The sequence below is a fragment of the Astatotilapia calliptera genome, chromosome 2 (genome assembly GCF_900246225.1).
Source record: "Astatotilapia calliptera chromosome 2, fAstCal1.2, whole genome shotgun sequence".
Lineage (NCBI taxonomy): Eukaryota > Metazoa > Chordata > Actinopteri > Cichliformes > Cichlidae > Astatotilapia > Astatotilapia calliptera.
Window position 1 is genome coordinate 22,242,526 of NC_039303.1, and position 21,545 is coordinate 22,264,070.

The 21,545-nt window shown below is 42.6% G+C and overlaps 2 protein-coding genes across 9 annotated transcripts in view; both read left to right on the plus strand.

Annotated features, from left to right (window-relative positions):
* LOC113033954 (connector enhancer of kinase suppressor of ras 2) overlaps positions 1–9,970 on the plus strand; it is a 69,532-nt gene extending 59,562 nt beyond the window's left edge. For 3 of the 6 annotated variants that reach the window (XM_026188181.1, XM_026188200.1, XM_026188209.1), the window contains 5 exons: positions 2,644–2,714; positions 2,828–2,928; positions 3,461–4,214; positions 6,674–6,936; positions 8,469–9,795. In XM_026188181.1, the coding sequence (XP_026043966.1) occupies positions 2,644–2,714; positions 2,828–2,928; positions 3,461–4,214; positions 6,674–6,936; positions 8,469–8,678 (1,399 nt within the window). In that variant the 3' untranslated portion in view covers positions 8,679–9,795. Of the gene's footprint in view, positions 1–2,643; positions 2,715–2,827; positions 2,929–3,460; positions 4,215–6,673; positions 6,937–8,468; positions 9,796–9,942 lie in introns of those variants that run through there. The other 3 variants (XR_003274102.1, XM_026188194.1, XM_026188218.1) reach the window with 3 other exon arrangements.
* A 2,718-nt stretch (positions 9,971–12,688) lies between these two features.
* Positions 12,689–20,324, plus strand: apool (apolipoprotein O-like). Of its 3 annotated transcripts, none has more exons than XM_026188250.1 (10): positions 12,689–12,795; positions 13,441–13,539; positions 13,619–13,744; positions 14,267–14,321; positions 15,324–15,422; positions 16,821–16,912; positions 17,012–17,122; positions 17,495–17,717; positions 17,857–18,072; positions 19,653–20,324. In XM_026188250.1, exons 1-10 carry the CDS (start codon positions 12,784–12,786, stop codon positions 19,739–19,741), a joined length of 1,122 nt encoding a protein of 373 aa, XP_026044035.1. In that variant the 5' UTR covers positions 12,689–12,783; the 3' UTR covers positions 19,742–20,324. The 3 variants fall into 3 exon arrangements, with proteins under 3 accessions (XP_026044035.1, XP_026044043.1, XP_026044049.1); XM_026188258.1 differs by having other exon boundaries at positions 17,860–18,072; XM_026188264.1 differs by lacking the exon at positions 12,689–12,795 and adding an exon at positions 12,825–13,140.
* Positions 20,325–21,545: the final 1,221 nt, after the last annotated feature.

Sequence of the window (21,545 nt, forward strand, 5' to 3'; positions counted from 1 at the left end):
CAGTTCAGTGACCTTGCTACAGTGACACCTAGCAGCAAAATCAATAACTTTAGGTCATTTTTTCTGTAAATATTGAAAATAAAAGTGTATGGATATTTATTTACCTTTGAAGTAAGTAAGTACCTTTGAAGGCTGCGTCCTACAACGTGCGCAGCGCGGTCCGAAAGGCAAAGCGGAGCTACGGGGAAAAACTAGAGTCACAGCTACGACAGTGTGACTCTAGGAGCCTGTGGAAAGGACTGCGGACTATAACAGACTATAAACGACCAGCTTCTTCAATGATGAATGCAGATGCTTCACTGGCTGATGAGCTGAACACGTTTTATGCTCGCTTCGACGCCGCAGCAATTAAAACAACAAACGGCTGCGCGCGCTCGGAGTGCACCAGTGAAGAAAATGCATTCGTCATCACAGAGCATGCCATGAGGAACACCTTCAGGAGGGTGAACACCAGGAAGGCAGCAGGACCAGATGCAATCCCTGGCCGGGTCCTTAAAGCCTGCGCTGATCAACTAGCGCCGGTGTTCACGGAGATCTTCAACCTCTCCCTGGCCCAAGCAATGGTTCCCACGTGCTTCAAACAGTCCATCATTGTCCCTGTTCCAAAGAAACAACAGCCCGCTTGCCACAATGACTACCGTCCAGTAGCACTGACTTCAATTGTGATGAAGTGTTTTGAAAGACTGATGAGAGATCACATCACTTCTTCACTTCCTGCCACCATCGACTCATTTCAGTTTGCTTACCGGACTAATCGTTCCACAGACGATGCCATATGTCACCTGCTCCACACATCCCTGAGTCACCTGGACACTGGCAGAGGGAATTATGTTAGGATGCTGTTCGTGGACTACAGTTCAGCATTCAACACAATAATTCCCTCTAAGCTTTTCACCAAGTTGACGGATCTAGGACTCAGCTCATCACTGTGTCAGTGGATCCTCAACTTCCTCACAGACAGACCCCAATCAGTGAGGGTGGGAAAACAAGTCTCCCCCTCCATCTCACTCAGCACTGGAGTGCCTCAGGGCTGTGTTTTAAGCCCCCTGCTGTACTCACTGTACACTTATGACTGTGTAGCCACATCAGACACCACCTCCATTGTCAAGTTTGCTGACGACACTGTTGTTGTGGGCCTGATCTCCGACAACATTGAGACGGCCTACCTGGAGGAGATTAGGAACCTGGAGACCTGGTGCCAGGAGAATAACCTCCTCCTAAACGTCAGCAAGACTAAGGAGCTGATCGTGGACTTGACTACAAAGCAGGCGAGGAATTACAAACCCCTCATCATCAGTGGCACACCAGTGGAGAGAGTGGACAGTTTCCGATATTTGGGTGTCCACATCACTCGGGACTTGTCATGGTCCTGTCACATCAACACCCTGGTTAAGAAAGCCCGTCAGCGTCTCTTCTTCCTCAGAAGACTTAGAGACTTCCATCTGCCACTGAAAGTGCTCAAGAACTTTTACTCCTGCACCATCGAGAGCGTCCTGCACATCTGCACCTGGTTTGGGAACAGCACCAAGCAGGACAGACGAGATCTGCAAAGGGTGGTGCGCTCGGCAGAACGCATCATTCAATCAGAGCTCCCTGACCTGCTGTCCGTCTACACCAAGTGGTGCAAGACCAAAGCTAGGAAGATTATGATGGACCTCTCCCATCCCAACAATGGACTCTTCTCACTGTTGAGGTCTGGGAAGCGCTTCCGCTCCCTTAAGGCCAAAACAGAGAGAATGAGGAGGAGCTTCTTCCCCCAGGCTATTTGGGTCCTGAACCAGGTGTAGGACTGGACTCTCCCAAACACGTCACTATAAGACTGGACTCTCACACACGTCACCACCACACATTTCCTATAATCCTATAATTTATAATCCTTATCTTTATAATCTCTTCTGCTATTTGCACATTCTTTACTGTAAATTCCTAAGTTAATTTGTAAATTTTTGTAGTAAACTGTAAATTATAAATATTGTAAAACTTTTCTTCTCTCATTTAATGGTCGGGCATTGTACAGCTACAAGCATTTCACCCCCATGTCATACTGTGTATGGTTGTGTGTGTGTGACAAATAAAATTTGAATTTGAATTTGAAGTATGCCCCAAGTGGCCACTCCAGTAACTGCAGGGGTTGCTGCTTTTTTGTTCATGAGGGGTTTTTTTGTTTTTAATTTAAAAATGTAATGCGTGTGTCATTTCCTGTTGGAGGCCCTATTTACTGTAGTTTGCAAGAACAGGAAACCTGTCAAAGTCGGAGACTATTCTTAGTCACAACTTTATTATTAGGTGACTGTAGAGAGACACGGGACAAGGTGGGATCTGTTTGGAGACAGACAGGAGCGTGGAGGCAGACAGCATCGGAGACTCACTCTTCAGAGAGAATGGCTGTTTTTCTCTCTTGTCTTTCTCTATTTCTGCCTCCATCTCATTAATTATCTCAAAGCCTTTCTCCTCTCTTTGGGGGGGGATAGAGTCAGTTAGACATCAGCTGTTAAGAGAAACAACTTAAATTATTTAGAGTGAAAGTTTTTTTTTATTCATCACCTACCATTTACCAAGTATAACCCATCCTTCCTTCTCATCATCTTGTCTAGACTTATTCTCATCTATCCTTTGATGCTTTGCTTCACTTGTTTCCTGTAGGTGGATGAACCGGCTGGGTCTAGCTGCTATTGGATACACACCAGATGATAAGGTGCCTCGCCCTGATGAAGGTGAGGTGGATGGGCTAGACAAGAAAGGATTCCCTCAAACTTTGTGTGTGTGTGTGTGTGTGTGTATAACTAGCACAATTTTGTATGTGCATGTGTATTTATCGTCACGTCAGACTATTGGAGTGAGAGCGATCAAGACGACGTTGACGGCTCGATGACACTCAAACAGGAGGGACCTTCATCATTCTGTGATACTTACCATCGCACACCATCGGTAAGTAACACACTCAACTATACTCCTTTGCAATGTTTCATTCTGATAGAATATTTGATTCTTAAAAGCCCCACAGTTTTCCGATCTGCGTAGACCAGAGCTCGGCATTAATAAAACATCAGAGTGTGAGCCTAACGGCTTCTGTAAGCAGCCAAGACCATCACTTCTCTGTGTTATGCTGCCAGAACTTGTACTTAGTCTGACCTCTAGGTGGCGACATGCACATGCTCATTACATCACTGCTCTGATGTTACTCAGAGAATTAAAATCCAGTGGCACTGGTGTCATTAATATCTCAGCTGAGCCACACAATGCTCATGTCAGTCATTCGTAGATTACTCTTCAGCCATCTCATTGCTTTTTTATTCTCATCTTTTGCTCTCTTTCTTTCCTTCTCCTGTCCTCTCTCCACCCTTGCACACCTCCTCCTCCTCGTCTTGCGGGTCACTGTTTCCTTGTATCTGTGCTCACCTTTCACTCTTCACCACTTTCATCTATCCCTGCTCACTTCTCTTACTCTTGATCCGTTCAGGCTAACCTCCTCCACAGTTATGACCAGTTGCCCCGCTCAGTGAGCTCCATGAGCCTCATGCGCTCCACTCCATCCCCACTCCCCCCACCAATGAGTGCCTCCACCTCCCCCATTCCTCCACAGATGGTCTCTTCCACCTCCCCTCTCCCTCCGCAGGTTAATTCTTCTAGCCCCTTCCCGGAGCCTAAGCATGGTCGGCATTTCTCCAGCGAGTCCACACACTCCCACTCCTCTGCTGAGGACCAGCGTGGAGACAGCATGGGCATGGGAACTGGCACAGGCAGCACCAGTACCCACTCATCCGGCTGCCGCTCTTCCCATCGTGAACGACGCTCCTGGCAGGACCTCATTGAGACCCCTCTGACCAGCGCAGGGCTGCACTTCCTCCAGACAGCACCGGGGGAGAGTGAGTATGGCGGCTTAATGGGGAGCATGGCTGGAGAAATGGGGTTCTACGGAGGGCTGGGCAGACAGGGCATGTCCCCAGAGAGACGCAGGCAGGCCACGCTGCCCGTACGGAGACACCACGCCGCAGAGAGGGACAGAGAACGGGACGGGCCCTTCCCTCTGGAGCGGGGGCCGTACACACACAGCCACACACACAGGCGCTCCCACAAGCAGCGGAGCCAGAGTCTCCCCAGGAACAGGGACCCGATGCCAGGAAAGCTGCTGCACACCTCTGCTCACATGGAGGAGAGGAGTGAAGACGAGGAGGCAGAAGAGCAGGCTGCAGATATGCTTGAGGGTGAGGAGGGTAAGAAAGTTACAGGGTTAATATTTTCCTAGTGTTGTATACATTAGACAAAATATTAATGTCATGTATTTAAGTTAAAGTAAAAAAAAAAAAGCTCTTTATAACACAGCCCACGACTAAGACTAGAATTAAATGTAATTTCACTTTATGTTTTCTGAATAATACAGTCATATTTATCTAAAGTAATCGGGTAACAATTCAGCTATTTATAGCAACTATTCACAGGAAATAAAGAAGTAATGATGATAAAGAAATAACTATATTGTAAGGAACTTTAAGTAGTGCATAACTTCTGAGTATTTTACAGGAATTGAGACACAAAATGATGTAAAATTGATCAAGTTTACAGTGTTGTTTTGTATATAACTATCCTCCCACCCATATCTATGTAGAGCCCAGGTCAAAATATGTAGTAAATATCAGCTCAGTCATTAACAATAAGAAGAATAAGAATAACTTTATTGATCCCAGAGGGAAATTAATATGTCTGGCTCAGATTAATTTACTGATTAGTATGCAATCACTGACTTTTCAGGCTTTAAAAAAGCCCAGTTTTCTAACAGTGTTCAATACAGTCAACTATGAAATTAATATAAGCTGTCATGTGTCATTTTTATTTTTTATTTTTTTTTTATTTTATTGCTATGTCTGGTTTTATTACTATGTGAATATTAGTATTGTACAGCACTTTGGTCTACCAGGTGTGTTTTTAAAGTGCTATATAAATAAACGATGATGATGATGTGATCATTGTCAGATACAAAAATGTAAAGAAATTCTGTAAATATTAGATAATAATATTTCTCTAATATTCCCATTTCTACTAAACAAACAAAAAATCTTTTAAACTTTAAAACTTAATTTAAACTTCTGCTTTGAATCTATGTAGAGCCCAGAACATAGTCTGCAGTGGTTCTAAGTGTATATACACCTATCATGGGCATGAATCTCATGGTTCTGGACTTTAAATGATTTCTTTAAACTCTTCTTTTTCCAGGATCAAATGATTGTACAGCAACATCTGTAGGGTCAAATAAATATGTACACCTCTCACTAATATTTGGGTAAATGTCCCTCACCGAGTTGCAGATGTTTTGGGAGCCATCGACGAGCTTCTGGCATAATCCTGGATGGATAGTTGACCCCTCTCTTTGGCACTAGGTTCATTTAAATTGGTTGGTTTCCAGGCACGGACTTGGCATTGACGCATTCTCCACAAATTTCCAATAGTGTTGAGTTCGGGGAAGACCGTTTCAGATGCTAAATGTTGGTCTGCTTTATCTATTCCAAACCAGTTTTAAAGTGTTTTCAGGATCATTGTTTCGTTTCTTTTCAGCCATATACCAACTGGTTTAAAGTGAATTGTTGCCAAATAGAGTTCTTGTTTTTTTTATAGTCATCAAAGATGGATGCTGGAAAATAAAACAGTACAAAGAAATCATTAAAAGCCCTAAATGACCACGGTATTCATGCCCATGACGAGTGTTTGTAAACTTGTGGCCCAAACTGTACACAAGCCTTCCACTCTGTTGTCAATATTCATACCAGTGCGGCCTGTGGCGATGCCATGTGTAGTTAGATTTGTAGGAAGGTGCATGTTAGGTTATTTAAAAGGGTTTGCAGCAATGACATACAGATGCCTTCAGCCAAGGTTTACCATGAATGCAGAAATCCACTGTAACCAAACAAAAGGTTCACTCTCCAAAAAGGGTACTACTATAAGTTTTATTTGTATTAAGGAGGTAGAGCTAACAAAAGAGCTTCCATAACAGTGAAAATTCCCAGTTTGATCCCAAAAGGAGACACAAATCCCTTTGGGGTTGCATCAGGAGGGCATCTGGTGTAAAAATCTGCTAAATCAGACACATGCAGCTACCAGCTGTTGTGACCCCTCATGAATAAGGGAGCAGCTGAAAGTAATAGTTTTTCCTTAAGCTGTTTTTGCAGATGCACTGCAGTCTTGAAATTTTGCAGGAACTCCCTCATACGAATACCTTTTGCACCAATATGCGAATAACACAGCTAATATTCCAGTACGTGCTAGCAGGTGGGCGTCACATGTGCGGCAATCTGCTCATTGTGTCCAGGCAGCTCTTGCCTAAACCACTGAGAATTCCCGGTTTTATGAATGCATCTAAATAGACTCTTTCCTGCTGTGTGACACATGTGAAACTATTTATACTGCTCTTAGTATTACTTGTGCCAGTGATCGGAGTTAACTAATTCTCTTTACTTCACCGTTTATGTATTTTGTAAAGACAAAACAGTGTCACATTAGTATAAAGGCATCCAAATCTAGACATGGGACAAAAACATTTCAGTTAACTTCTGAAAACCCCCCCAAAGAAAACAAGAATATCTCTGAGGAGCGTGGGATGACATGCAACTTTGTTTGCTAGGTTTTTTTCTAACTGTCAGTTGTACGTGATCGGTCTGTCTCTCACCGCTCGTCTCGTTAGATCTGCCGGAGCTGAGAGTGGAGAGCAGAGAGAGGAGGGTGTCGGAGGGACGGGAGCGGCGAGTTTCAGAGTGCCGCGAGCCCGAGCCGCTGGATGGGCTAGAGCAGCTCTATCGGGCCCTGGAGCAAGCCAACGTGACAGCTTTAGGAGACCCTAGACCATGTAGCAGGCAGGAGCTTCGACGCTGTTTCATCCAGAGAGCCAGGGACCCCCTGCTCAACGACAGGCTGCACCGGGTCCGAGCCCTCCGTAGCACCTTGAAGGTATCATTAACAACTTCTGTCACAAACGGAACAAAGATTTAACATGTTTTAAAACTTTCTAATACCCATAAACCCATAACTCCCTTAGTCACGTGTCCCCTTAGTGTGTCATTTCATGGAAATGTTGCTGAAAAACAAACAATACTTCCCCTCCTTACATCATAAGTATGCTGTACCTTTCCTGGCGTATTATGGAATGGATTAATCTTGCCTTTTCACATCGTTATTTTTTAACGTCTTTATTTATTAATTGATGCACAACAACTTGATGAATTTTAAATAAAGATAGACCCAAAATAAGATGGCCCCTGTTAAAAGTCTGTGAAGGTTCTCAGTCATCCAGGTCGTCGTAGTCTAAGTAGCTTGGAAAGAAAAGCATCTGGACTTCTTTAAGTTGCTTGAAGATGTTTCACCTCTCATCCGAGAAGCTTCTTCAGTTCTAGGGTCAAATAGAGGAGAGTCCCAGATTTAAGCCCTGTGGGAGTGTCCCCCAAAGAGGGACAATGGACCCCCACGAGACAAGACTCGGCTGTCCATTTGCATCTAAAGGACAAAGGTCACTCTTTCGAGGATGACATTTTGGACAGAGACGACAGATGGTTTGAAAAAGGGACTGAAAGAATCAATTTATGTCCACTGTGATCGACCATCTTTGAACAGAAGCGGGGGTTTACGACACCAACTCTCTGCCATCTATAATCCAGTTCTGAGATCCCTTCCCAGACGCCTTAACGCCCACTCACATCCTGGGCCAGCTGACCTCAGGATATCACATGATAGGGTGGGGTTAGGTTTCACAATGAGCTCACCCGAAACCTTGGCTGCTTGTGACCCACACCCGTTTTCACACCTTGGCTCACGTGATTAGGTAGAGGATCATTAGGGGGTCCATTGTCGCTGTTGGGGGGGGGGGGACACTCCCACAGGGCTTAAATCTGTGACTTTCCAGCATTTGACCCTAGAACTGAAGAAGCTTCTATGCTTTGTGCTATGTGAATAAAACTGAATTGAATTGAATTGGAAAAAAAAGATGTAAAAAAGCAAGATTTCCCGACTTCATAATACGGCCCACACTCCGAAAAGTACAGCATACTTACGATGCAAGATGGGGAAATAATGTTTTTCTGTAAAATTACCATAGAATTACATACTTACACTATACTTAAAATTACAGTGTAAGTACAATTTTCTTGGCTGACATGTTACCCCTTTATTCTATCATTTATATTACGTTTATTCTAGTCCATATTTACAGATAAATATACAACAATTACATTATAGTTTCAACTGAAATACATTGAATTTCCATTTAACTCATTCACTCCCATTGACGTCTATAGCCGTCAATTGCAGTGAATGAGTCAATGGGTTTAACTCATTCACTGCCAATGGCTGGCAGTGAATGAGTTAATTACAGGGGAACTACATCCTTTATCACAGGGTGTATTATAAGTGTCACCAGGTTGTTGTTGGATTTTTTTACACAAAAAAACAACGTGAGGATTTAATGCGGTAACGCTTTTCTCCTACAGGCCAAAGAGTCGGAGCTAGCAGTGATCTGTTCCCTCCTGGAGGACCCTGGCCTGTGCTCCCAAACCTTCAGAGAATGGAAGCAGTGGCACAGCGAGCTCTACTCAGACATCTGCCAGCTCAGCCCCGGCACCAACGGCCAGGATGACCTCTCCCCGCTGGCCGCACCTCTCATGACCCACACGCACTCCTTCATCGAGACCCACGTGTGAGAAAGAGACGAGAAGCAAAGGCTGAACTGACACGCACACGCAAACACACACACGCGCGCAGCAACACGGAGCTTTACATTAGCTAACCCTCTGTCCTGGTCACGACTCTGAGCATGCACACACACACACACACACACACACATTGTAAGATGTGTAAATATCATAGAGGGAACAGTCTGAGACCTGCGTGTATGAACTTTTGATAATCCCGAGGACCCCACAGGGTGCCAATTGCATGCCTGAACAGAAAGCATTAATCTTCCTTTGTCTATGGATCTCAGCATAAACGCCACACGCTTGTCAAGCAAAACGGGGGGAAAAAACAGACCTTTTAACACAAATTTTTTCTTTTATATTCTCTAGGTTTTGCTTTTGCTTTTTTTTCTGCTTTATTTTAGGGGTAAGGGGGAGCTATGTAGCAGCAATACAGAGGAAAACCCTTTTCACCACAACACTGTACTTTTGTACTGATGAACTTTGCACCCAGAGCCACCAGTTCTCCCCCTTTCTCTCTGTGTTTTTTTTCCTCTTGCGTATCTTTTTGAGTTACAGGGACCTCACTGTTATTTCAGGCTGATCTCACGGCACAGTGCGGGGAAAGTAAAGTGTGAAACTGTGAGAGGTAGCCAGCAATGTCGGTTTATCAGCGAGAACCCCTTTGCGCTGGCCGGATTCATGTGCTGAAGGAGGCTCCTCTGAACGAGTGCAGTTCTGTTGGCATCTTCTCTTCCTCTCGTTTCTCTCCATCACCTTCTCTTTTCTTAGCGACTTCTTTCTCTAGTCCTCAAAGACTTGTGTATATGTGTATACTGATGTAAATGTTTGCGTTCCACTACCACTGTGATAGGCTTCTAGAGGTAGCGGAGGGAAGACAGAGAGTATGTATTTGTGCGGGTGCAAAACAAGTTTATTATTATTACTTTTTTTTGGTTTCTTTCGTAGTTTTTTTTCCTTAAACCGTGAATGCAAGAGCTTAGAGAGTTCTTTTTCAGTCACTCACTACAACGAATGCACTTTCTATATCTCTATATCTCATCGGCTGCATCACAGGGTCTACGTGTCATCGGCCTCATTACCATTGCTGTTCAAATATCAGGTAAAAGCATTTGCCGTCTCATTTTCTAAAGATTTGTGTACAGTCTACAAATATATTTAAACATAGAAGACTATATAAAATCTATTTACGTTTTGTGTCATAGAAATAATGTAAAGTATGATGTATTCTATGCCAAGGTTCTGCAGTGTCCCCCTCTTCACTCTGTAGATGCAGGGTGTTTAGCAGTCGAACAAATAGGATGCGACCGACAGCCGTCGCTGATGGTCTTTACTGGTTTACATCATGGCTGACCATTCTCTGGGTGGTGCGTTGCTTGAGACAAAGGCCTGGGACTGATTTGAATGGACAGGGTAAAATACTGTGGATCATTTGTGTTCCTTTTTTTGTTCCTTCTCACAATTGCAAGGTAATTAGACTCGTAGCGCATGATAGATGCAAAAGTACCATCGAAGGATGACTTTTTCTTTATGTGCTCGTAGCTTTCAAGTCTTTGTTTTTCATTCTGCAGTGTTTAGAGACACGTACTGTACCATGAGAGTTAAGGGAGGTTTTTCCTTCTCCTTTAGCATCCAAGCAGCAGGTTATAATTTGATGTTTGGCTCACATAGAAGACCGACCTGCATCCTAAAGAAGCTTCTGACACCTCACTCCAAGTGACATCACTGCAGTTGCTTCCAAAGTGAAAGCTAATTTGACATTCCCTCTAAGCATATGGTTGATACTGGGCAGTCATAACCTCTGCACTAAACGGTCTGTAATGTCTGTGAAACCGGGATGAATCATTTCATCTGCAATATCAGGCCAAGGACTCAACGGTGCCCCCCAGCGTCGAGGACTCCGAGAGACACGTGTAGCACCTGCTGCATCCAGCACTGTCTGTACTTAGTCTTCATATTTTACTGTTGTTCTTCTTCATGAGTTTTCATCATGTCACACTGTAGTGAAATATCAAACGTGCCCCAGAGATATAGCTCATGTTATTTGCCTGTTATTTCTTTATTTTTGTTTTTTTTGCTAGTTTGTTTTTTAATGATTAATTTGAGAGTAACACAAAGAAACTCAATGATGCAAGCACTTTCCCTGTGCCTCCCAATCCTCTCTTTGGCAACGAAAGGACTGACTATTTCCACACACAGGCACGCACACACACACACACACACACACAGACACACACGCGCAGCTGTAGAAGAGTTACAATACAGTTTTAGTCTGCAGACCTCTCTCTGTTTGTCATCTGTAGTGTTGGTCTTCTTTCTCCAACCGCTGCTCTGACATACTGTAGATTAAAGGAGTTCTGAGAGTTTTCATTTGTAGGCACCGACTGTGTTATTCCTCCCGAATCTTTTTGTGTGTGTAAACCTGCAGAAACAGGCCGAAAAGGGAGATTCCACTGTGTGTTCTTTCAGGGGTGTACACCTCATGGTACATTGCACAGGTGTGTAAGATGTAAGTTGCACTGCGACATTAAAAAAAAAGGAACATATTGCTCTTTTTCAAGGATAATATTAGCTTACTGTTATTCTGTACATTAAAATGACTAAAGACGATATTAAAAAAGAAAGAAAATTACATTTATTCTTCCTAAAGTAGCCTTTTTTGGTTTCATATATATGAATATATATTACAGAAAATACAGATTGTAAACCTAAGTTGTTAAACTTTGACTTCAATAAACTGAATCCTCTGCACTATGGCCGGTTAATGTGTGCCTTTCCTCTGATTTATTGGAAGAGTTTTGCTGTGTCTTCTAGTTAATAACAGTTTCAAGTTAAGGGCAGGAAGCCCTACAGCATGCTGTGCAACTCGTGCCATCCATCTATCCATCATATCTTTTTCAGTTTACAATGTGGTGGGCAAAAGCTTTGTTTCCAGGCTGTCACTTGGCTTCACTCTCTGCACTCTTTTAAAGACAATCTTTATTCTGGATTCATCTCTTGGGGATCTATAGCCTTGCTGGGCGATTGTGGCTCAAGAGTTGGGAGTTCACCTTGTAATCGGAAGGTTGCCGGTTCGAGCCCTGGCTTGGACAGTCTCGGTTGTTGTGTCCTTGGGCAAGACACTTCACCCGTTACCTACCAGTTTCCGGCAGCCTCACCTCTGTCAGTGCGCCCCAGGGTGGCTGTGGCTACAATGTAGCTTGCAATCACGTGTGTGTGAATGGGTGGATGACTGGATGTGTAAAGCGCTTTGGGGTCCTTAGGGACTAGTAAAGCACTATACAAATACAGGCCATTTACCATTTGTTGGGTCCTTACTATTGGAATGAGTATGTGCACAATTGCCTAAACAGTTTTGGCATATAAATATAGAGAAGGTTTATTGATACTGGAAGCTTCCATTAGTAGTCTGCTTGTACTCTCAGTACTAACAAAACAGGTTTGAGCAGGCTTTGGTTGCCTGCAGGTAAATAGTCCAGATGGAGAGGAAAAGAAGGATGCTGTTGAAATGCAATACATAATCAGCAGCTATTCCTGATGTATTTCCATTTGTAAACAATGTTGCAAACCTTAACTCAGATATCTAGTGGCTTCACCGGCAACCCAAAAATTAATTCCTAGACTGATACTGTTTCATCAAATCCAGTGCAACATGTGCACCTGTGCTGTTCTGGTGCAGAACTTTGTGTGTGTAGGTTGATTTCTGACTGAACACATCTTAAAGCTCTTGTGCACAAAGTTAAGTAGTAATGTAAATTTCCTTATACATATTCACTTCATTAAAACTAAACTAAATGTGGAGAAATCCTGTGGTGCTGGAACATGAGGCCCCCTCAGGGTCGATGCTGGCAATGTCTCAGCAACGTAAATAACAACTCATTTACATGTGAAACTGCGAGTAGGAGTTTATTTTTATTTTGATGCAAATGTACAAAGGCAAGGGTCAACTGTCCGCTCAGTGGGTGAGCAACATGTGGACTTACTTGACGAGTAGGATAGCACAGCCGAGCTGCAATTCCCACTTCAGCCCATTAGGTGGCAGTAGCCGACCGCGGGGTTTTTTGGGCTAGAACGAAGCTGTAACCAACAGAAGAAGGGGGAGAGCGCTGTCATGGCGGCCAAGGTGAATGCATGTCATTTTGTCTTCAGCAAAGTTTTTAGCTTTTATTACAATGACTTTTCAATGAAAGTGTAGACTGTATGTTGGCGTCAAGTGCCCCGCAGCTGCTAATGTTTACTTGTTCTGGTTGTCACATCTCAGGCGTTGTTACTCTGCACGAAATATCTTTGCTAGCTATGTGTGCTGTGCTAGCTTCGCTGAATGACTCCTAAAAAGAATACACGGAGGAAGGTTTTAGCAGAGGTTGCATCTTTAAAAGTGTGTAACAGCTGTTTAACCTTAATAGCTGTCAGCCCTGCCTTTGTTAGCTTTCTAGAGCCGCATTAAGCTACAACACAAACACTGTCGGTAAGAGTAACGCTTAACGTCAGTTAGCTTAACTAGTTCGAAACAGTTTGTACACACAAAACAAAGGGAATAAGCTCAGGATGTATACTTAGAAGTTCATTAATGCAGTATAAATAAATATTTGAAAGACTGGAAAAGCGATGCTTTGAAATATATGGTGGTATTGTTGTAATTAATAATATATATATATATATATATATATAATAATTCTTCCACTGAAAGTCCACGAAGTAAGCTGTGATAGTGATGTGGTGTTGACACACTGACTAAAACTACAGTGTACGTTCCCCCTCCTGCCAGGTGGTAATGGTGGCCGTCCCGACTGTGCTGGGAATAGCCTCCCTCCGTGTGTACTCTGTGAATGAAGCGCCCGCTGATGGGCTGGTTACTCGAGAAAAGGTGTGTATTCATGATTTGTATGGGATATTGCCATTCATAGCCATAATAACGCACCAACTCTCTACCTCCCTTTCCCCAGCCCAACATCTACAACCCGGTGTTGCAGTCTGCTCAGAGTAAGTTTGTCCCAGAGAGTCCAGGGGTCATCGAGGGTGGAGTGACTACAGCCAGAGAGATAGTACTACCATTTGTGCATGCTGTAAAGGTATTCAAGTTTTTTCCCCCTTTGTGTACATGTAAAGCTGCATGTAGGAAAAAATCTCATTCACATTCACCGTCAAGCACTGATGTAGTTCATGCTTTCACATCCTCTTCTGCACTTTTAACACGAGCAGGTGGTGGAAACGCATTTATATTTAAACATATGACAGCTAAAATGCACCAGAGAACTCTTATCTTGCACCTGCGAATTTAGTTGACACTGCTATCTTTTTGCTGCTCATTGTGGTTTACAGAGCACGATCCCACACGCTGCAAGTGCTCGGTGCAGGAAGGATTCTTGCAGGTTTAGGAGTTAGACAGGAAACTTCATGCAGTTTAACTGAAGTTAAACTGCATGAAGTTTGCTGCAAGAAGATTTGACAGTTTGATTCTGTGAAACACAGGTTGTTGGGTGGGGGTGAGCAGTTAGCACTGACTCACATGTATCTGTTTCAGTGTTGCTTAAACAGGCATGTTCTTGATGAACTTTTCTAGTGGTTTCAGTTTAGTCTTCTGTTCCCTGCAGGGTGCCTGTATCTCTGTGAAAAGGGGAAGTATTGATCTTTATCATGCTGGAGAAGGTGAGTAAACAACAGGCAAACAACAGTCTTAGTTACATTGCACCTAAATATCAAATTTCAATAATAATAAGACATTTAAAGTTTTCAACATGTCACACATTTACTAAGTAAATATATTTCAAGGGGTGCTATTGAGGTGAAATTCTCACCAGGTGTCTGTAACAACCCATCCATTTCACACATGCAAAGAAATCAAACCACAGATGTCCATAAATTATGTGTAATAGCGAGAAATGACACAGGGAAAAGTATCAAACGCATGAAAAGGGAGGTGCAAAAAGTCGTGGAAAGTCATGACAGTAGCTTAAATCAGTCCTGCCACTTGTGCAAAGTGCAAATTTATATTAGCTGGTTCTTCAGCAACTGATGGCCTATAAGAAGGGGTCTCATTACTAAGGTGTAAAACCAATTAGCTCTCTCAAGGCCGTTGCAAAACATACCGAAGAATTTCTAAACTAGTGAAGATTCCAGTGAACAAAGTGGAAAGAACATCATGTTACCATAAACCGACCATGACCAGATGCCTCCTGCAAGATTTCAGACAGAGGAGTGAAAAGAATTGTCAGAAGAGTTGTCTGAGAGTCAAGCAGCACTAGAGGCGCTGCATATCACCCCCAAAACGGCATACCAACAGTGAAGTTTGATACTGTGTATACAATACTTTCTCCCTGTGTGATTTCTCATTATTACACATAACTTAATTTATGAGCATCTTTGGTTTGATATTGTGGCATTTGTGGATTGGAAGGTTTATTTCACACATCTGGTCAGATTTTCATGTAAATAGCACCTTTAGAAACATATTTAATTTGTGATGTATTCAGTACTTCAGTCTTACCCACAGTAAGACATTAGAGGATGAGAGTGATCTATTTAAAGTTATTTTTTTTTAGTTACAGTTTAATGGTAGTCCCAATATTAGTGATACAGGTCACACCTTTTCTTTAAAGGAAGCTGAATGTATTTTTGTCAGCATCTTGATTTCTGTTATCTGCTCCTCAGATTTATACTATTACCTGAAGGACCCTCCTCCTGGTTTTCTACCCAGATTTGGCACCATCACCGTGGCTGGCCTGCTTGGCATGTTCTTGGCACGGAAAGGTAACTTGAACTGACAAACAGTTTAGGCCTGCAAGAAACGTTTTAATCAGTTTCTCATATTAAATAAAGGAAAATGTTTGAAAGAGTGTTGGTCTAAGTGTGAACGGTTGTCTCTCTGTGTTAGCCCTGCAATAGACAGGTCACCTTTCCATTGTGCCATATTACAGGTGGGATAGGCTCCAGCCCCATGTGACCCAGTAAAAGCATTGCATACGACTATAACAAATGTAGCATACGCAAGAACTGCACATAGTGCAAGTTTAGTAAGCTTAAATATACATTAATGAATAAGTAACTCACAAGACATCAAAACAATTCCCTTTTTTAGGAATCAGTCTAGAAAAATTAAAGATGAAAATCCTGAAAAACAAGTGCAATTTGTTGAATATGTCTCAATAAACATGCATTGCTGCTGACACATCAGTGTGCCACTAAATGGTCACATACAATGTTTTGAAACTCATCAGCAAAACTCGACTCCTGTTCTGTCGCTGCGTCACAACAACAGTGTATTTCTTCTACAAACTGCATTTATTAAGGAAACTTCTTACACTTATCGTCCAGTGGGCTTGACACTTTGGCAGGCTCTGACCTCTGACCTCTGGGCTGTGTGTTTTAACAGTCCCAGATTGTTAAGGTGCGACCCCAGCTCTGCTTGTGAGGATCACAGCACTTTACGTTCTTTCTTAGACCATTTAATATTTTTCTTTGTTTTGCAGAACATAGAAAAAAAACATATAAAGTCATTTCAGAAAGATACGAATTAGTTTTACGCTCTCAGACTGTCTCAGAAGAAAGTTTCATTTCAGCCACACAGGAAATAAAGTATTACAACTTCTGCTTAATGTATTCATGGGATGAACATTTTAGATATTTTCTACACTTCTCACAATGCATGTGAACTTGCACAGAGATATGCATTGTTTGTTAACAAGAACATCTGTTTTACCCCCTTTTTTGTTTTGTGTTTTAAAATGCACATACGCTCCAGATTTATTTATGTGTATTTAATCTTAGCGTGACCTTTTCATGTACGAGATAACACTGTGATTATCAGGGTTTAGGCACCACAGCCAGTGAAGCTGAAGTACCCCTCATCATCTCATCATCGATTGCCCAAAGTTTACCACAAGAAACAAGAAGTTTCTGAGGAAGTTTCACTTTTCTCATTACATTGTCTTCCTCACTCTTTCTTCCTATTACCAAAGAGTCATTAAAGTGCATGAAAATGTTAATGTCTTTAAGTTAACCTGGGCATTGTGTTGGCCAAAATGTGCTGCAACACACTATGTGAGCATGACCTTTCTGGATATAGCAGTTCAGTAGCTGGCCTCCAGGACTTAACCTCTGCCCACTTGTATTGATCGCTGCCCTGCTTTGCAAAATGTTTTATTTCAGGCTCTCGTTTCAAGAGGTTAGCGGTCCCGCTGGGCCTGATGAGCGCAGGAGCATCAGTGTGCTACCCTGCACAAGCAGTGGCAGTGTTAAAGGTAACGCTGCTTCCTCAAGCACGGATATCTTGTTAATTCGCAGTATAAATGTTAATATTTTCCTAGTTTAATTCGAGCGTTGTCTTTTGTCCTCCCAAGGTGACGGGAAAGAAGGTTTACGCTGCAGGGCAGTGGAGCCGTGCTGCAGCGTCTTCACTGCTCGCCTCCGCAGAGCCGGTTGCCAAAGAGACTGCTGCTTCACAGCCACAGGTTAACAGACTTTTAAGCGAACTGTTTTTAAGCAGAAAGACTTATAAAGCTGTTTTACTGTGTGACTAAAACCTAAACAGCAGTTCAGCTCGTGTAACTTGCTTTCCACTCGGTGCCTTTCCCTTCTCTACATGTGTTGCTTACTGACAGAGAAAAAATCCCTTTTGTGTGGTAAATGGGTTATATTCCATTTCCTTTCCTACACATTGCCTTTCATAACTGTTAGTGGAGTTTTATTCTTTGTGCCTCACATGTGATTCAGGCATATTTTGTGAGAGTTTAAATCTAAAATTTTATTACTTAAATATTCAAGAAAATTGTACATTTTAATTACGCACCATTAAAGTCGATTTTTTATTGTTTTTTTTTTAGTCAGCTATAGCGGAAAATCTAGAGCCTCCAGCGGCTGAAGAAACCTCACAGCCCAGCTCCACTACAGACACCTCAGCCCAGAGCTCTACAATCTCAGACACAGAGGTGAAATCAGCTGATCCTATCTCTGATGAGCCCATTGTTGCTGTCATAACAGAAGAAGAGTCATCCGTAACAGCCACAGAAATATCCCCCAACCAGGCCCCCACAGAGACCAGCACAGGTATTATCAGTATTGATCCCTGTCGTCTTGTTTCTCTGTCTCCGTCTCTTCATTTCACACACAATCACACAGAGACTTATATCAACAGTGGTGGTTTAATTCCCGCTCTTTCCGGCTCTGTTGGCAAATTCTCCGCCAGTAGAAAAAGTGTCCGCGCCTTCCCCAGAGGAGCTGCTGGCCCCTGTTGAAAGCGAAGAAGCCTCGGATAGAAAACAAGCCTCCGGGGATGTATCCACGGACACAAGCCCATCCGAGCCTGCAAGCTCAGGACCGGAAACAATAAAGGCCGTTCCAGTCGAGTCGGCATCTTCCTCTGAAGAAACATCTACTCCAGAGGCTTCCAGTGAGGCCACAGGTACCAAAAATAGTTCATGTCAAAGAGCGAAAGGTTGATAAGTAAATAAAATAAGAAGAAATGATAACCTAAACAGAGGACCTATGCTTTAATCATCACTCCGCTGCTCTTACAATTAGTCGAGTCAGATAGCATGGAGGAGTTGCTGCTTTTAATGAGACACCAGTCGCCACACTCACACCAACACCTATCCAACTTTAACACTTTCTGCACATGTACCTTTGCTCTTGTTTGGGTGTTTACAGTAGACCAGCACAAACAAATGTTTTTTTTTCTTTTTAAGCCCACAGACAAACATAGTGAGCCTTCACTTCCTGTTACTCGCACATTCGACCTCTTCTAAGAATGATGTGGTTACCTAAATGTGGGGACCTAAACGTTGTGGGTCTTGTGTTCTACATAGTTGTTGTTATTAGTATGATTATCACTGCTACCTGGGACTTGGATTCTGTTGTCGCTGTAGTACGTTCAGGTTTACTTCCTAACGTGATATAAATCTGTATTAGTTTTCAGTTTAACTCTTCACATCTCATCCTTCAGCACAGCTTACTTATCTTTTCGGTACATCTGTTTAGCAGTTTGACATACTGAGGATTGACTCACTCTGCACAAACTGTGTGATGTGAAAGAAAAGAGAGGAATGTGATGTAACATCTCACAGCACTCAGTGTGTGGAATATGCATTTTAAAAAGAATCGCAGGGCTTTAGTTGCAGTCTGCTCAGCCTGGCTTTAAGTTGAACCGAAAGATAGTTTTACCAAGAAGTGATATCATATTGCATAATACAGTTTTCTCCAGTGAGATCACAGTAAGAGGATGTGTTTGGGATGTTTTTTTTCCTTCAAGAAAATACATTTCCCGTTCCATGTTGCTGCAGATCTTCTTCCACAAAGCAGCAACTGGAGCTCCATGTAAATGTTTAAAGGAGGTTGCCGTCCCAGTAGGTTGACTGGGTGCTGACATGTGGGTGAAACTGCCCTAAAACTGACAGAATGTATGTACGCAGCGATCTCTGCTTTGTCTCTGCGTATAAATTCTTTAACATGAGTTGCAAATAGTAACACAGGCTGTGCCAAACTATACCACATTATACTTTTCAGTATTTCTGCTAGATTTTAACTCAGTGTTTCCATTTAGCTGGTAAAAGTAGCAGTTTATGTCGACACTGTGTCTCCCATCCCTTTTCTTCTTGGTTCTTTCCATGAACCAAGTGCGGAAAAAGTGCAAGGTCACTCTAACTGTTTGATTTTGTTAAACACTCAGTTTGTTCATAAGATTTTCCAAATCTTTGTACCGCAGTGCTCAAAGGATTACTATGTAAACCAAATGACTAAACACAGAGTTTTGATTTATTTGTACTTTTTAAGAACCAACGCATCCAAATCAATCATGGAATTCAGGCAATTTTAGGAGGAAACATCACGTTTTTCTGCACGTTTGGTTGTTGCGCTGAACATAAAGATCGACAGAAACCTGTGACTTTCACCCGGCAACTCTTAATGTTTTCATCTGTTAATAAAAGTTAATTCTACAAATCTAACTCTATTGATGTGCTTTGCATTTCTCTTGCTGCCCTGCAGAGGGCTCCAGTTTCAAACCAGACCCTTCTCTCATGGATTTCGGCCAGTCCAGCCCTGAGGATGAAGACCTGTACAGCACACGAAGCTGAGAGACTGCAGCCAGCCACAGGAGAAGCCTCATTCCCACACACACTGCCATCTCATATCTCACTCTAATTGACAAACGCTCTGTATCATTATGCGTTGTAAATAGGCCATTTTGCAAGCAATCGCAGTTAGAAAGACTTTAATCAACATTTCCATTCTCATTTCGTCTGCCCACATCAGCTGTTTCCACAGAAAACATCCCAGTACATTTGCATTGCAGCAGCGAGGCAGTGAATCTGGGCACACATAACTGAATCAGTTTGCGTGGGACAGAAAACTGGAATAAAAAACAAAAAAAAACCACCCACTACTATTTACAAGCTTTTATACCCCAAATGGCAGATTGTGAAATTTTCTGTGTCATTTAACAAATACTGGCTTTTTGTGCTCCAGCTTTCACAGTCATGGATGCAGCGTGCTTTTATTTATTGTAATTTAGCCCAGTGTGTTGGTGAACTGAAAAATCTGCACATGTACTCGTGGTGATTACAAGATGGACTAGTACCGTTTCACTCGCTAACACAGGAAATTGTCCTCACTTGTTAATTATGGAACTCAAATAAATCTATATTTTTCATGAATTCATGTTGGGTCATGTCTGCTACTGATTACAGCACTTCCAGCATGTAGCATCAACAGATCTTCACTCAGACCCCGAGTTGTCACATAATGAGCAGCTAAACATGAGGAATCATCTGAGCCGCATGAACCAGAGTTATCTTTGAAGGGAGACCATTAAAGTGGCCCCTTTCCATAGGAAGACGCTCCACATAGTGAGTCTTCATGCTGCAATTAGTCCATGAGAAACAACAACTTGTGCAAAAACCCATATGGTGCACACTCGCAGCTCTGTTCAAAGTATCTTACATTGAAGGGCACATTTAGTACGTGCAAATCTGTATCAACGGATTTTCATAATAAGCTTTGTCACAGTTTGTAGAAATAATTAATTATAATCCATATATCAAAAACATTATGAAGATTGAGTACTCTTAGATTTATATTTAAAAGTCAGGGGTGAGGAACTCCAGGCCTCAAGGGCCGGTGTCCTGCAGGTTTTAGATCTCACCCTGGGTCAACACACCTGAATCTGACGATTAGTTCATTAGCAGGCCTCTGGAGAACTTCAAGACATGTTGAGGAGGTAATTTAGCCATTTAGATCAGCTGTGTTGGATCAAGGACACATCTAAAACCTGCAGGACACTGGCCCCTGAGGCCTGGAGTTCCCCCACCCCTGCCCTACAATAATAGAAAACCCCAACGATCAGATGACTTCCCATAAGCAAGCACTTGGCAACAGTGGGAAGGAAAAACTCCCATTAAACAGGAGAGACCTCCAGCAGCACCAGGCTCAGGGAGGGACGGCCATGTGAGAGGGGACGGTTTCGACTAACACTTCTGCTCGTTCAGCAGAGTAAACATGTTTTGACTAGAACAAAACTGTCATCACACCTTCACATTTTCCACATGTGTAAATATCACGCAAGTTATTTGGGTTCCTGATAACAATCAGCACGTTGACATGCATGAAATGTACTGCAATTCTTTCACACCCACTAAGAAGAGATAATGAGCCCTGACTTTTCCTCCAGAACCACATTTACATTTTTAATGTTTTGGTGTTTACGTGTCCTATGATTTACAGTAACAGACCTGTGTGGCTCCTTACAGCCACATGTCAGCCATTGAATCAAATCAAGTTGTAACAAGTCAGACACTGGGTCATATAATCTAAAAGCTCATCTCTACTGATCGATGCTTTACAGAAACCAAAAGTTTCAATGGTGTTTTCAAAGTTGCAATA

Bases quoted from the DNA above. Each gene is read 5' to 3' on its own strand.
- apool (XM_026188250.1), top strand. The intron at 13,745-14,266 runs GTATTCAAGTTT...TGTTCCCTGCAG, and splicing joins CATTTGTGCATGCTGTAAAG to GGTGCCTGTATCTCTGTGAA. The intron at 15,423-16,820 runs GTAACTTGAACT...GTTTTATTTCAG, and splicing joins CATGTTCTTGGCACGGAAAG to GCTCTCGTTTCAAGAGGTTA.